Source organism: Bombus pyrosoma, linkage group LG10 (assembly GCF_014825855.1).
Source record: "Bombus pyrosoma isolate SC7728 linkage group LG10, ASM1482585v1, whole genome shotgun sequence".
Classification (NCBI taxonomy): Eukaryota; Metazoa; Arthropoda; class Insecta; order Hymenoptera; family Apidae; genus Bombus; species Bombus pyrosoma.
Window position 1 is genome coordinate 5,850,927 of NC_057779.1, and position 16,234 is coordinate 5,867,160.

Below are 16,234 nucleotides of genomic sequence, written 5' to 3' on the forward strand. Positions count from 1 at the left end.
GTTGATCCTGTAGCTGTAGCTGAAAGCTACAAGAAACAGCAATAGAAATCTACTTATAGCTCTTTTGTTTCTAGATCTTGTAACTCGAAACAAAATTTATATTCAAAGGTACAATAATATGGACCTCTCCTTATTTCGAATCTTTCGTTTCACTAAATTCTATTCTCTTCGTAACAGCGGTCTCCAGGTCACGAATGTACGAAAGTAAAGATGTAGAGTTTTTCTTCAACAACCATAAACGTACTATTTGTGCTGAACGTTAACTGGGCTTTTAATACTTACATACTAGGTGTATATAATTTGATGGAATAATAACAGAATATTATGTTGAGTTGGAGATCCTAATCGTGAAATATCAGATGCGTCGTAATTGAATAAAATAAATTAAAAGAATGTGATGTTGCAGGTGCAGCATATCGTGAGATGGTGCACAACATCCTGTACCCGGTGATGTCCTCGTCAGGAGTAAGTTTAGTGAGGTACGACGTGCACCACGCGTTACCTGCGACGGCAAACGCTCTGATTGGCCGAGCCGCGCACATCGCCGTCCTCGATTCCGAGCTTTTCATCGAGAAGTTCCTGCTGGTGGCTGGTGTGAAATACTTCAGATAAGGAACGGACTGCCTAGCGACTTAAATGACGAACCGTTAAAGGAACAAGATAAAAATATGAAGAGAAACTAGTCTAATACTAGCGAATTAACTAGCAACAGGGAGAGATGAACATAAAAAAAAAGAAAAAAGAAGAATAAAGTCGAGAACGGATTCTCGTAACTCTCCGTGTCGTCTTCGATCGCATTAGGAATAATTAGCGCGTCCTGCTCGATAATTGCCCCGCTTCTAAACTAAAATATCTTCGCCTCTTTTTTCAACGCTTGCTTCGTTTCTCTTCTTCCAAACGGTGGAAAATTGGTCGTTCGATCGATCAGAAGCGGGGCAATTCCAACGTTTTTACACACAAGTGGCCACATCGTTCGGACATGTTTTAATATAAGAACGTCGTCGATCAGTTTCTCTCGTTAGGTTCCTAAGTGTCATTCCATCGTGGCGCCATTCGATGCGCGTCCCTCGCCCTCCATTTCGACGATTCATCGACCCATCGAACGATTGTAACGTATTGTAACGAATGGACCTATGCCTGCGCGAAGAATGGGCCTACGTGAATGCTTGTTTCCGCAGCTGGCTCTTCTCTCAATGGAAGAAAATCACGAAACGAGTAGCTTGAGATTGGTTTAGGGTGGTTTCATGGTCGATGGTGTTGGATGTGTTCACTGTTATCTGAGACGAGTACGCGGAAGCATTTAGGAAAAATAGAAACGTTAGATGATAGAGTGGGAATTTCATGAAAAATTAGATAGAAATGGCGGAGTTTTTATTACTGACGTGCTACGTTACGTGTACTTTTACTCCTCTGTAAGCAAACCGAATTATCAACGATTCCGAATGTCTCGAATAATTTAATTTTTATCGGGAGATCTTTTAACTTAACGCAGGATCGTACAGTGCAATGTGCAGAGATGCAAAAATGTTTAGTGACGCCTACTAAAAAGAATACTGGGAATACAGTAATTTTCAACAACGGATTCGATAAGAGTTTCGATTAATAGTAACATAAATTTATGTGCCAATAATCTTCTCACTTACTTGTCTTCGACAATCTTCTCAAGGACCATAGAATTTTCTCAGATTTGTCGAAGATCCGTAATTACGAAGGAGTTAGACTTGAAAATAATCTTACTTACATCGTCTGTAAGTTCTATGGATGAACATGTTTGCCTATAGAGGATTAATGATGACTCACAAGATCAAATCTTCTGACAATGAAATGGAATACTGATAGAAAATGATTTATACAGGATATAGTAAATGGAATATTTGGTCAGTGATTTAACTTGAATTAAATGGGAATTGATGTACAATATCTAAATAGAAACTGGAATTGAAACTTCCTTTTTATGATGATAATTGTGATATATACATGAATACTGCTATAATAATGGTGCTCTGCTTCTTATCTATATCGTTGTTAGTCTGTATTCCATTAATTTATCCATCGAGATGTAATCTGTCTATTAACACTTCTGTAACAAGCATTCCATTAATTATTAATTCAGAGCTAAGATAATTTGTCAAGTTTCATTTGTTTCTACGCATACACATACATATGTATACGTGTCTATTCAGAACATCTTTCTTGAAAGCAACGCAACAATATTTCTCTATAGAAATGTTAATAATTCAACGTATATTATGGTAAGTTAAATCACTGGTTATGAGTCACTGATTAATGATAATGAACGTTTACGTAAGATTACAGAAACTACGCCAAACCATCCTAAAGCAATTGAAAACCAATTTAAATATCGAGTTTTCGGCCTATCGCAAAACCCGATGCTGTCGAGTAATTCCCACGGTAGAAAAGAGGAATAGAAAAACGGGAAACGAATAATCAATTCATTAAAAGATGATCGAGACACGAATAAAGGATCGTTCGAACGATCCTCATCGACATCTATCATCGTCATCGACATCGATATCGCGTCATCGATTCCAACCGGAAAATCCGTTTTAACATCACTGCGAAAAAAAAGCAAGAAAAGAATCTCTCGTTAACAAAATAATTAAAACGAGAAAGGACAAAATCGTGAACTCGCCTTTTTTCCCGCTTCTTTTTAAGACTCGAGAGAACACAGCGACGCATCGCATGACGGGTTTCACCGTGGCTCCTTTTAACGTAGCCCGGTGTCGAAAAAACAAAAAGAAAAAAAACGGAAAAATCTAAAAGAAACTCAAAAAAATATACGATGTATATTATAGAAAACGAAAAAACAAATTAAGACAATGCAGGGACACATTGTCTAGACGCTAGGAAAGTTACGAAACGCATGTCAATTGTTACTCTCAGATAAGTGTGAGTGCGTGCGGTGTGCGGAGGATGGATGAGACGCGTAAAGTATGAAAGCAAGAGAGAGAGAGAGAGAGAGAGAGAGAGCGTGAGAGTATCTTAATTTAAAAAGAAAAGAAAAACGAAACACAGAAAATAAAATACTAAGAAAATGGCAAACATTGCGGGAAGAGATAAGGAAAGAAGGTGTGTAGGGATACAAGGTACGACGAGGAATCTCGAGATGATCGTTACGTCGAAGAAACTTACAGACACAAGATATCAAATGTTTTTTACGTTCGAATGGTGATAGTGAGACGATGATAGTGAAACGACGATAGTGAAAATTAACGGACAGAAGCAAGACGAGCAAGAGGAATAGTAGAGGAATAAAAACACGAGGAGAATGAGACAAGTGACTAAACATTTTCAGGTATATGAAATCCCTCCAATACTAGATCTCAATTGCTCAGAACAATCTAAGTAAAAATGTTATACATTTAATCGTAAAATCGAAGCAACGAAGACGCGCGGCTATGTCGCGTCTCTTAATTGCTAATCGTGAATGTCATCGAAAGAATGGAAGAGAGAGAGAGAGATACGTGTGCAATTTTGACGTTTTCCAGGATGGAAGAAGAGGGAGGAGGTCATGAGTCGATGAGATACGCCGCGCTACGCCGATACGATTATGGCAATTTGATTTTTCCACGCGACTGGATGAAAGTCATTTCGCGAAGCATTTAATCTGTTGCTATTTTTTTTACAAAGTGTGGTTAAATACTTTGATTAACGTGTTTGTCGATAATTGAGTTTATTTATTTATTGTTGTGAGAATTGTCGTTGAAGCTAATGTTTTTCATTGATTATATATATTTTTTTTTTAATTTTAAGCCTTTACTTATACCAGGTAACGCGATTATTAACGTATTTGTTAAATATAAATCTAATAATTCGTCTATAATTTACATCGATTATATATTACATTACACACTTTATAAGTATTTGAATTAGTTAATAATTTTAATCAAAATTCAAATAAATTCTAACGTAACGATTAAAATCTGGACACGTTGAAAACAATTTACAGAGCATTATTTGTAAACAATTTTTACATGATTTTCTATGCATGTAGTGCAGGAAAATTGCAATGTCGTACGGCGATTCTTCTTGTAATATCGTTAAGTGTAAACCCACTGCGCCCAATATAAACGTTTACCCATGAAATTGTCGTGTAAGCCGTTTACATCGTAAAGAAAATAAAAAAAAAAAAAAGAAAGAAAAATGTTGCGCGTACTCGCGAAAAATCGTGTAACGTTGTACACGTTCCGCGTCGCGCGATGTGTTGCTATACGGTTCATCGGAATTCTAGAACGAATACTGCTTCTTCAGGACCACAGTATCTTCGTATCTTCGTATTCGTCTTCGTTCGTCCGAGTCTCACACTCGTAACAACTGTCAAGCACAAAAGAGTTTTTAGAATTTTTCCTGTCCATCTATAAGGTCACATGGTTTTCGTTCATTTTTCTTTCACGCATTACGCTCTGTCGTTACTTACGATCGTCGGATTATCGAGCGTGCGTTAGGAGCGAAGAGAAAGCATTTGCATTTGAAATGTCAGAGAATGGTTGTTTTTCAATCTGTTTAATTTCAATCGATGTTCTATTTGATATCAAAATGTACATTCAATTTTACTACTCTAGATGATACGTATATTTGTCTTACCTTCATAAGGTGTTCGTGCGATTATTAAATTATTAACCAACATGGTTTTCCTAAATGACAAGTGTACAATCGAACGTGGAAAGCAACCAATTAATCTGTTACAAGGCAATTTTTCTCTCTTCGCTTCTTCTCCACTCGCGCGTTCCCATTGATTTCTCAGCCGTTGTTCGTCGCACACTCGCACGTATATCCTTTTTCTAATCTCTTTGTAATATCTGGAACGTGTCATCGCACGAACGATCGTTCTTCGACGCGATCTCGTTCTTGCGTCCTTGCGACGCATCTTCTCGGCGTCGTGTTTTCGATATATCGTGCCACTTCGAATTTGTTCTTCGTTCGAAGAAATTCTTCGAGTTTACGCGAGAAGAGAATAGAGGAGGCGTGCCACCCGAAGAACGATGAAACACGCGTTCTACCCCGTTTGTCGATCGATAGAAAGAGCGAATGGTCGCGAACTCGGCGCGAAGCGGTAGAAAGATTCGACGAAGCTAAATAGTGCGAAGAGTTCGAATGCGATTCTGGTCGAAGGAATTTTCAGTGCTGTCCTATTGTTTGCTCAATTGTACGTCGTTGTGTCTAATTGTACGTTTAATGCGCGTTCTAGTTAATCGCCAATCGATTTTGTACTCTTAACCCACACCCCTGTAATGTTAAGTTTTTACCGATTTTACCGTTTCTACCGCAATTTCTTGGCTCGGCCATCGTAAAGATTAATGAAACGGGAAGATATTCAAAGATCATTGGAACTCAGATATGCCTGTTACTAATACGATTTTTAGCTGCCATTATATTCGAGCCATTTTGATACTGAAGGTATCGGAATCTTTCTTTTTATACGATAAACGTGAAAGCAGATTGAATTTGTTACGATTCAATACGTTTTCGAAGATTTAAATCTCAGAAGGACAATTGAGTTTTAAATAAAAACGAAAATAAGGGACAAGTATATTACTTTGATAAACGTCGTAAAAGAATATTCAGGCATATCTATGTTAATTGATGAACATAATGGAAGAACAAAGTAATTTTTTCTTGATTAGGTAGAAGAGAAAAGGAAAGGAAGAATAATGTTAAACAAATTCTTGAAATTCCTTTTCATAATTACGATGTGAATTCGATAGAATTCGATAATGTAAATCAATTAAAAAAGAATTATAAACGTCATGTCGCGTTAATGAAACTTTGCTCCTTAATGGATTAAAAAAATTCTCTTTGTCCCCTGTAGGGGCGTTGGTCCTTTACCTTTCGCTGTGGTCGCCGAGTCATCGGTTTTTCATCTTTTTGTATTCGTCTTTAGCGACGTGATTTCGCCCAAACGCGAACGAGGAATGGGTTCTTTCGAAGCGAAAACGAATCGCTAACGTTCGTTAGAGCAGATTGAGAAAAGGGAGAACGAAATAAAGGAGAACGAAAGAAGTACGCGACTTGGATGGAAAACGGTATTTTCCAGGCGACCGATCGCGATTCTTCTTCTCTGGATATTGCACGATCGTTGGAATCGTTTCGATAGATCTCGTCGCTGTATTCGTTGGACGAGAACAATCGTAAACATCAGCGTCGTAATCGAAACGATATGTTCGAGTGTCGCTGGAATGCGAAACGATCGTCGATCGAATGGTTCACTGCGGAAGGAGGGCAGGTGAATAAAAAACAATAGAGAAAAGAGAGGAGGATAGAAGGAGATAAAGGGAGGGGAACTAAATCGATGAAGAACGTTTGTAGTTGCGGTAACGCAATGTCAATGAACAAGTAACAACAATGTATACACTATACATAATATACGAATGCATATGAAAAGTGAATAAATCTACGTATACAAAAATGAGATAGATTAATAAAAAAAAAAAAGATTCAGTGTCTTATTGTTATTTTTGCCGATTCTATAGTTTGATCCTTTTGTTCTATATCGTTCCATGTTGTTTTACAATGAATTTTGTCTTTATGTTCTTACCCGAGTTACCTGAATTTAAATTATCCTATGGATCTATAGATCGAACATTGAATATTATTTTATAAATTTTTCATTCGTTTAGCAATCTTGCTAGTTGAGTCGCGATGTGATCGTCCCATGTCCAATGATGTTGAATCATATCCCTGATAGATTATGGTCGACCTAACGATAGCAGCAACTTGGATATTTCGGTACATTACAACTTTGATTACATTTCATAAAACTGAAATGCTTTGGAATTACGTTACGTGCGTGTAACATGTCGATAATTCTCATATTATTCGTGTTAATCTATAAGAGACAGAAAAATAAAACAGTTTCGTAATTGGTATACTTTTATTCGATTAAAATAACAGATGAAGGCGTATCAGGATCTCGACCAAAAAGAGATTGTGCTACGTTAAGATACACATGCAGGGACAGGGAAAACGTGCGCATAGAAAAATAACAATTTTGATTAATTATTCAAAAAATGAAAGGGAAAAAAGGGAAGAAAAAGATCGTGGTAAACGTGTGAAACAACCAGCCATGCAGGTGTATCTTCGTGAGAATCGTATTCTGAACGAGAGAAAAGATATTTAAAGCCGTAATAAAATACATAAATTAGTCGCTATTACGCAAATCAATAAAGTCCGTTGACCCTTGCGGAATAGAAAATCGACAAAAATTTTGCAAGGCGCAAGTATCTTCTAAAAAAAAAAAAAAAGGGAAAAAGATAGCGTAGCAGAAAAAATAATACCTTTTACAAAATAGCGATTTTCGATAAAAATTGGAAGACCTAATCGCAATTAAAACCTGCGTAAACGTCTTACGCGAAAATTTACTTTGTAAAACGAGCTATAAAAAAAGAGGATCAACTTGAAACATTCTAAATACCGACCATGTTCTTTGTTCCAAACGCCTGGTTCTGGCTACTAATTTTCTTTTTAATTACTTTACTTCTCTAAACTCATCTTCCGCAAATTTGTTGTTTCACAAATAATTGAGAATCTTGTACCACCATACATTTACATTCTTATTTCTTTATGTTTTGATAGAATGTAAAAAAATGTCATTTATTAATCTATTTTACGGTATACTGTGCATAATTTGCAATTATTGCACGATTTTCTCGTTTGCGATAAGGTGGCGCGACAAAAATCTCACGTATTCGTGTAATAAACATTCCCCAAACGAAGTATCTCTTTTTTTACATTTTTAAACTTTAGAAAATCTAATTTGATGTATAGTGTCCTTTGAATTATCCTAAATAATTGCCGACACTTTCAGCCATCTCGTTCATAGGGCTGACATCCCTTTGAACGTGTTCGTCGAAGTTTGCTGTTTCCTCCTCTTCGGTGGGGATGTCTGCGTTCGTTTCTACAGCACCCTCTCCACCCTGGATAGTTTTTTGTTGGCTTTCCGACGAGGCTTGGCCTAGAAGAGATAAATTTCTTCGTATACTACTATTAATTAATTAGTCTACTATTAATTTAATTAGTCCTGCTATGTATAACGTATATTAATTTTTCATTTCTTCGCCATCCTATATTAATAATCTTTATCGTTTCATATCTTAACACAAAACTTAATAATTCTATAATATTAATATTATCGATGATAAAACGACGACAGACAGATTCATAATCATCCTTCAAAAGAGTGTTTGTATCTTAAAAAGTTTTTCAAGTTAATCTAACGAAGTTGATCAACAGAAGTAAAAAGTTGAAAGAATAAAACGAATTGATAAATGTTTGATTTATTCGAAGGTCAATTAAAGATAAAGATTGATAACCTTGACCAAGATCTCGCGCTTTGCCATGATACGAGTACTCGTGCGCATTGTTAAGGCCAGCGATAACGCACGCACTCAAGGCACTTCGATTCAAATTCATCGGCGATGCGTCGTACCATTCGTTGCTGTCTCCGTCGTAACATTCCGCGTATGCGATCGTCGTGGAACCTTTTAAACAAAAGACATATTAGGCATATAAATAGGTAGATCATATCGGAATTAGATTTGGACGAAAGTAATTCACGAATGCTTAAGACTGTCTAATAATAACGTTATAATAACGTGACCCATTAACGAGATTTAACAACAAAGAGAAATAAATAAATAAAATACTTTTATTATCAGTATGTTACGATTTTTATAATTTATAGATTAACAATTTTATATATTTTTGAGCGTTCGTAAGCCAACACTTTTATATAGAATACAATGATAATATTATAAAAATTCGAAGAATTATGTATTTGATATAAATTACCGTTGAAACCACCGACGACGAATATCATGTCGTCCAGGATGACCGTGGCGAAATTACTGCGGGGGCTGAACATCTCTGGAACCGCGTGCCAATCCTCCGAATGATTCGGATTGTAACGCTCCCCTGCAAGATCAAGAGGGTCGATATTGTAACAGGAACATTAATTCCTATGCGGCGTCAGATTTCTGCACGATGGGTTGCCACTAGACAGCAAATTTCTACCGATTATTCTAAGAATTTAGGAGTTTATTATAAACAGAAATTTTTTAACAAACAAACAGTTGCGATAATAAAATTTCTCGTCTAACGAAGCTACGTAATTGCAATTTTACGTGATAGGGAATCGAATGAGATTTAAATATTTCGTGACTTGAATTTTACGTGGCAGAAAATTTAATGCGATTTAAATACATCGATTAAGGAGAATTCGTTCATTGAACGATTTCCTGTAACATCGGGTCGCATGTTTGCGCCATTAAAGCTTTTACGTGTCTAAAAGAATTTCCATCGGAGGATCAAATCGTCTAAAATGCTTCGTGTCGCGTCCGATACTTTACATTGTTACGATCTTGTTAAAAGTATCGCAAATTGTACGATTACAACCTTGTAAAAATATCTTTTTCATCTGAAAGAAACAACTAAAATCAAAAAGATCGAGTGACTGAATTCAATGAATAAACTAATCAAGCATAAACGAGTCACGTGAATTTGAGATAAGTTTAAGATTTTATCGATTAAAAATTGATAAGATTACCAGAGCTAAGTCTAATGAAACCGTTGAAGCCACCCAAGGCATAAAGGCTGTCACGAAACGCGACCAAAGACACGCCGGATCGTGGATTGATCATCGGATGGATGTAACTCCATTGATTAGTCTCGACGTCGAACACTTCCGCGGAATTCAGAACTTCGCGACCACTGAAACCGCCTACGATGTAGATCTTGTTCTGTAAGGCAGCTGCGCTCGCGTCCGATCTCTGTCGATGCATCGGTGGTATCATTTCCCATTGGTTCCTTTGCGGTTCGTATCTTTCCCCTGAGCTCATTCTGGTGCGGCCATTGTAACCACCGAGAGCATATATCTTTCCACCTAATGGACAATGAGTCATACCTTATAGGGTGATTTTAACGTTGAAACATTCATCTTTTGGTAAATATTGGGGATCGTCAAAATCGATATTACTAAAAGGGTGGTTTGCAATTAACTAAAAGATCGTTAAGGACGACTCAAAGCTTTTCGTTCGACTTGATTTCTGTTACAAAAATATTAATTGAAAATTATAGTACGCGTATATGATATAACCGTCGAAATTGATATTACAAAAGGGTAGTTTGCAACTAACTAAAAGATCGTTAAGGAAGACCGGAAGCTTCTCATTCGAATTAATTTCTGTTACAAAAATATTAATTGAAAATTATAGTACGCGTATGCGACATAATCGTCGAAATTGATATTACAAAAGGGTGGTTTGCAACTAACTAANTCTCATTCGAATTAATTTCTGTTACAAAAATATTAATTGAAAATTATAGTACACGTATACGACATAATCGTCGAAATTGATATTACAAAAGGGTGGTTTGCAATTGACCAAAGGATCGTTAAGGAAGACCGGAAGCTTCTCATTCGAATTAATTTCTGTTACAAAAATATTAATTGAAAATTATAGTACACGTATACGATACAATCGTCAAAATTGATATTACAAAAGGGTGGTTTGCAACTAACTAAAAGATCGTTAAGGAAGACCGGAAGCTTTTCATTCGAATTAATTTCTGTTACAAAAATATTAATTGAAAATTATAGTACACGTATACGACATAATCGTCGAAATTGATATTACAAAAGGATAGTTTGCAACTAACTAAAAGATCGTTAAGGACGACTCAAAGCTTTTCGTTCGACTTGATTTCTGTTACAAAAATATTAATTAAAAATTATAATAGGCGTATATGATATAATTAGTAATTAGACTATAGATCTTTATGCAGGTACATTTTTTAATGAAAAAGCTGATATTAAAGTTGACTCCGTGGAAACGCAACAAAACACGTAAAGAGAAACTTTATGTTCGCGTATCACACATCGTTGTACAAGGTTCATTGTCCTGAAAAAGTTACTGAAGGGAACTATACCGACCATGAGTGCAAACGCTGACATAACACCTCGCGTGATACATGCAGGCTCGTTCACGCCACTCCCTCGTTACTGGATCGAAGCATCTGACCGTGTTGAAGTGCTGATTACCGTCGAATCCGCCGATCATGTAGATCAAATTGTTCAATGTACACAGGCCGTGATAGGACCTCGGTGTGGCGTCCGTGCTCACTGATAGAAACCATCTGTCAGCTCTGGAGTTCACATTACACGTAGCCTGTGTGAGTCTCGAACCGATCACGATTTTTCGTGCCGCGAAATCGACAACGCGAGAATTGGTTAATTATAAACGTATGGTTATCTATAAATATCAGAGTAATGGGAATAACCAATCCATATAATATTGAATTTGGAATATTTCGAAGTAATTATTTCCTTCGTCACTTTTCTGTACGGCGAAAGCATTGATATTCCGCTTTTTATTTTACTTTATTGCAAGAAAATTCCGTTTGTCTAAATTCATAGGAAAACAAATAGTTCGTCGACAGAAACGTATGTTTAAAGACTTGCGGTTTATTAGTCTGCTGTTTTATTTATTGAATATCCAAATAAATAGAACCAGTCGACAGGAATCAACCAGAATTTCAATCAATGAAAATTCTCTTCGACTAAACCTTCCACTAAATGAAGTTCTACCGTAATGAAAAACCGTGTTTTATGATCTGAGGAGAGTATCAAGCACCTCGTGTCGTAGGTTTCTACGAAATTTGTTGGGGAACCGGCGCTCCATCCGCCGATCGCGAACAAGATTTCATAGGGAATGCGGGGCTTAGCCAGGGGGTTCTTTAAATCGATTTCGCCACTACCTAGTTTCGCTTCTTGTTCCTTCAGGTACTGATTAGCAGGAGCTAACACTTGTTGACAGGACTTAAAAGGACGAGAATATATTTTAGAATTCATGTTCTCGATGGTCGTGATTAATTTCGTTCCTCTTCACTTGTATCGTTTATTTCCTTTATCTTTGTTCGTTTCGTATATTCTCGAATTCTACGTGTGAAGTTTTGCAACGTCGAAATAGATTCTCTTCGTATAAAAATTATTTTTTACCACAGGATACAAGTAATGAGAACTGAATTCGTAATGAAGATATTGGAAAGAGTAAAAACATAAATCTGTGTTACGTATTATACGTATGCATATTATAAGATTATGTTCGATGGATTTATTCGCGTGAAACTCGTTAAGCAAATGAAAGAAAAGAAGAGAAGTGATTACTGAAGCGAAAAGTAAGAAACGATAATTACAGAAATAACTACCAGAAAAAATAATAAATTCATTGGTTCGGTAAAAAAATTAAAATAAAAAAGAAGTTCCTGTTTCTTTCGAGGTTTAAACGATCGATCGATCGATCGTACAAAGTACACTCACTTCATCCTCCTCGATGATCTTCCATGTGAGAACATTGTTCGTAAAGAAGTTGTAGCTCATCAAACCGTAGCGCATACATTTCAAGAGCCTAGGCAAATAGGGCCTCCTTTCATCGACGTTATGCTCGATCCAGGTTTTAACGGCCTCGAAAACTATTTCTTCGTTTTTAACGTTCAATTCGTCGTCGCGTAGAATCGCCTCGAGTTCTTTGCTCGTCAGCTCTTTGAATTCCGGGCTCTCCTGCAGTATCCGCTTAAAGTGATGGCGAATATATTTCCGGCCCTTCTCTTCCAGGTCGCGGCAGAAATAGTGGCGAGCGAATTTGAAGATGCCTACCGGTGAAAATTTCAGTAAATTACCGTGAAACGAGAGAAACGCGTCCCTATTAAAATATTCAATGCGGTAGTTTTCGATGGTAGAAGATGTAAGCACGAAGAATGATATTAACGATGATCTAACTAGCAAACTGTTAAATTTTTAATGTCCATACGATATCTATTTAATAAAATAGAAGGAAAAATATTCGACCAAATATTTAAATATTAAATTGAAGATACATGTACGATGGTTAATAGAATAAGATAGAAAATTCTCGTTGCATATAACTAGAAATATTTCCAAGATTTATTCATTTTAAAGCCACAAATTTATATTGAATATAATACGTGAAACGCGAATTTACAAACCTTCGTAGGTACGTAGAAATATTTAATGTTTGGGGGCATATAGAATATTTTTTATTACACTTCAACTCTTTACATTTAAACATTTTTACAACATAGATGGAACACGTAATTCTTTAATTTATACGTCGTCTATTTTTATATAGTATTGTATGGTATTTCCCAATAGAAAACAAAAAACATTTTGATAAATTTTGGAAAGTCCTAAGAGCAAGAAACTTTAATCAAAGAATATCTGTGTATTCTTCCACGCATTAAAATTGGTTAAAAAATTCTAGAGAAATCAGTATCTTATTTATCGTTACCTATATTTATCGTCGATATTATTTTCTATATTATTCCTCGATTATAATATTTCGCCGATAGATTTTCATCTACTAACCCAGGCAATTTTCCGGTCGAAGTTCTTGTAAGAGAAACTGACAGCAGATTTGAACAACGCCGAGGACCTCGAACTGGTCAGCCAGTGGCAAAAGCTGCTCGACATTGTCAGCATTTACGTTGCACGTACCGGTGTAAGCGTAATCAAGGATCAGACTAAATATTTTTCCAGGAACCGAATCGATCACGACTTCCGTCGTCTCTGTTTTCCCGCCTTTTAGGCTATTGGTGAAAAGCGCCTTGAAGTAAGGACTGACTGCGGATAAAATGGCGCGATGCACTGGGAAAATGTGGCCCGTGGCACATCGTATTGCACCGTCGCATAATTGCTGGTTTGCTCTGAAATATCGACGCGTATTAATGCAAAAATGAACGAATCAAACACGAAAAGGAGTTGTAATCGAAACAATAATATCTTCGCAATTGCTAAAAATTAATGAAAATATATATATATATATATAGTTGCGACAAACGTTGACTTTTATTAAGATAGAACTGTGATTATACGAATACTGGGATACGCGATGTTATTTAACACAAATTGTATACTTTTCGTTGCTTTTGTTTTCTAGTCATTTTACTTTTTTAGTTTTGTCTGTTATCTCATTCGCATCGTATAGATAAAAATAGACGTTTTATAACGTAAACGAAGTAGAACATGTTAGAGATTTCCAATAAATGTCATTGAACCTACACACGTTAGTAAGTATCCTAAAGTCGTATCACCTTCATTACAACGATCAACGAACATTACATCAAAGTGGAATATGAAACAAAGCTCGATAATTCCGCCATTAAATGGCAAAATCAAACGAAACACCGAATGATCCAGCTTCTAAAATCCCATCCTCGATCGAGCACGATTTACCAGTCGATTCTGCTCGCACCCTCGTCCAACTATGCTCTGTATCTATCTAATCGAAACGTCCCATGACAGAGCACGCGAAAAGAATGGAGGGCGCACGCTAAGAGAGGGAAAACTCGAAGCTAACAAACCTAAGCTCGGCCCAGACTACGGGGAATTCAACGAGAGCGTAATTGGATGGCAGGCACATGCATTTCCTTATTTTAGCCGGCTGCTTTCTGACGCACTGCTTCAGCTTGGTAGCGGAAACGGCGGCCCGCGACATTCGGCTGCGTGACAGCTTCCTAAGCTTGATCCTTCCGCGGCCGTCCATCGCCTCGCGGACGAGCCACGCGATCCCCGCGTCGCTGGCCACCATGTGCCCCGACCTTTCCACCGCGTTCCGCGATACCTTCCTCTTCTTCGTCCTCCGCTCTGTATTCGTTATGGTTAGCGATGCGAGCCCCGGCACACCGGAGAGTCGCGGCCATGACAGACGAACGCCGTCACTTTCAATTGCATGATACTGGCGATCGAGATCGTGATCCGACGTCGATTCTTGCCCAGGTTCAGCGTACACCCCGGATTTGCATACAATTTCATATCTGGTGGTCGCGCGCAAAAGGAGGCGTCAATTGCAATTTTCTTGAATCCCGGATATTTTATAGAGGGGACAGTCTTTGAACAACGTAGACTTTGCCCGAGTCGTGGGACGATCGTGGTTGAGAAATTATGACGAAAAGTCAGAAAGTCATAAATGTTGTTTGTCAGATTACGCGTACTGCAGTATACGTAGTTGAAAATGAAATTGCATATGCACGTACGTAAGATTGCGATGCTAACAGTGGTAAGATATGGTTAGATCAGGTTAGGTTCCATGATCGTACATCCTGAAGGATTTAACCTAACCTAACTTTTCAACCACGATCACCCCAGACCTCGGACAGAGTGCGTGTTACTCAGGATTTTGCAGGTCAAGGTCATTGGAGTTGAGGTTCCCTCTCGTGCATAGTTTCATGGACAAAGCTAAAACGATGGAATTTATATAGAGAAATATTATTTTATATTATCGCATATTATTATTTACGCTGTGCACGTTTTTACGCTTACAAATTTTCCATAAATGCATAAATATCCGCAGCGTAGTGACGAAGGTTGAAGAACATTTTCGCTCGTATATTTCAAAAGTGTTGCAATTGAAAATAATTCAATTCTGTGTTAAAGGGATATGAAAACCGTGAAAGGAGGATTACGAGGGACAATGAATTTTTCCTCGCAGACGGACCCGCGCGAAAGCAATAAATACAACTGCGAACGATTAATCAACCCTTTGCCATCGTACACGGTGGACAGGAAACGAGAGGCGTAGCAAAGGAATACGAAACGGGATACAACGCGCTGCTTGATTCTTCTTATACTTCAAAACATTGTATACCGGTTGGCTATTAGATTCAACGAAAACTGTTATCGTGTTACGCTGTCCGAATTTAAAGTAGAACATGTGCCTGTTGTCCCGTTGAAAAATCCGAACGACGTGGCCAAGGAAACATCGAATCTCTCCGACGACACTAAGTAAAACCGCAACGTACCAAATTGTTCCTTCCATCAAACCCAAACGTCGATCTCTGAAACTCCGAAAAATCGGGAAACTCCGTCCTTCTGCCGAAAAACGCAAAAACGCTGGCGCGTCGCACACCTGCTGTTTCAATCGACACACAAAAATAAAATCGCATGCAAAACCGCAGGCTGACGAACTGAAGCAGCATCCGAAAGATAGTGTCACGTCGTACGTAATCTCGATGAGGTCTGGCGGCAGGGCGGGGTCGTTGCCGATGGAGAAGCGTATCGGGCCAAGGCAGAACGATATCGTGGCCTCGAAACAAAAAGCCACGGTCGAAGGTTAAGGGCTTGCGAGGGCGAGGGCGCGCTCGCCGTTACCCGCGAAACCATCTCACGCTCACAGCCACCTATCCACATGTACATAGCGAAACT

At 37.7% G+C, this 16,234-nt stretch overlaps 2 protein-coding genes across 9 annotated transcripts in view; one reads left to right on the forward strand and one right to left on the reverse strand.

Annotated features, from left to right (window-relative positions):
* The window catches only part of LOC122571583, a 49,182-nt gene extending 42,723 nt beyond the window's left edge, over nucleotides 1-6,459 (forward strand). For all 6 annotated transcript variants that reach the window (XM_043735520.1, XM_043735522.1, XM_043735521.1 and 3 more), the window contains one exon: nucleotides 407-6,459. In XM_043735520.1, the coding sequence (XP_043591455.1) occupies nucleotides 407-612 (206 nt within the window). In that variant the 3' untranslated portion in view covers nucleotides 613-6,459. The remainder of the gene's footprint in view (nucleotides 1-406) is intronic.
* Nucleotides 6,460-6,881: 422 nt separating this feature from the next.
* Nucleotides 6,882-16,234, reverse strand: part of LOC122571585 (kelch-like protein 10) — a 52,652-nt gene continuing 43,299 nt past the window's right edge. For all 3 annotated transcript variants that reach the window (XM_043735534.1, XM_043735533.1, XM_043735532.1), the window contains exons 4-11: nucleotides 13,400-13,737; nucleotides 12,335-12,666; nucleotides 11,649-11,833; nucleotides 10,949-11,160; nucleotides 9,563-9,898; nucleotides 8,809-8,931; nucleotides 8,331-8,498; nucleotides 6,882-7,972 (exon numbers count right to left, since the gene is read on the reverse strand). In XM_043735534.1, the coding sequence (XP_043591469.1) occupies nucleotides 7,797-7,972; nucleotides 8,331-8,498; nucleotides 8,809-8,931; nucleotides 9,563-9,898; nucleotides 10,949-11,160; nucleotides 11,649-11,833; nucleotides 12,335-12,666; nucleotides 13,400-13,737 (1,870 nt within the window). In that variant the 3' untranslated portion in view covers nucleotides 6,882-7,796. The remainder of the gene's footprint in view (nucleotides 7,973-8,330; nucleotides 8,499-8,808; nucleotides 8,932-9,562; nucleotides 9,899-10,948; nucleotides 11,161-11,648; nucleotides 11,834-12,334; nucleotides 12,667-13,399; nucleotides 13,738-16,234) is intronic.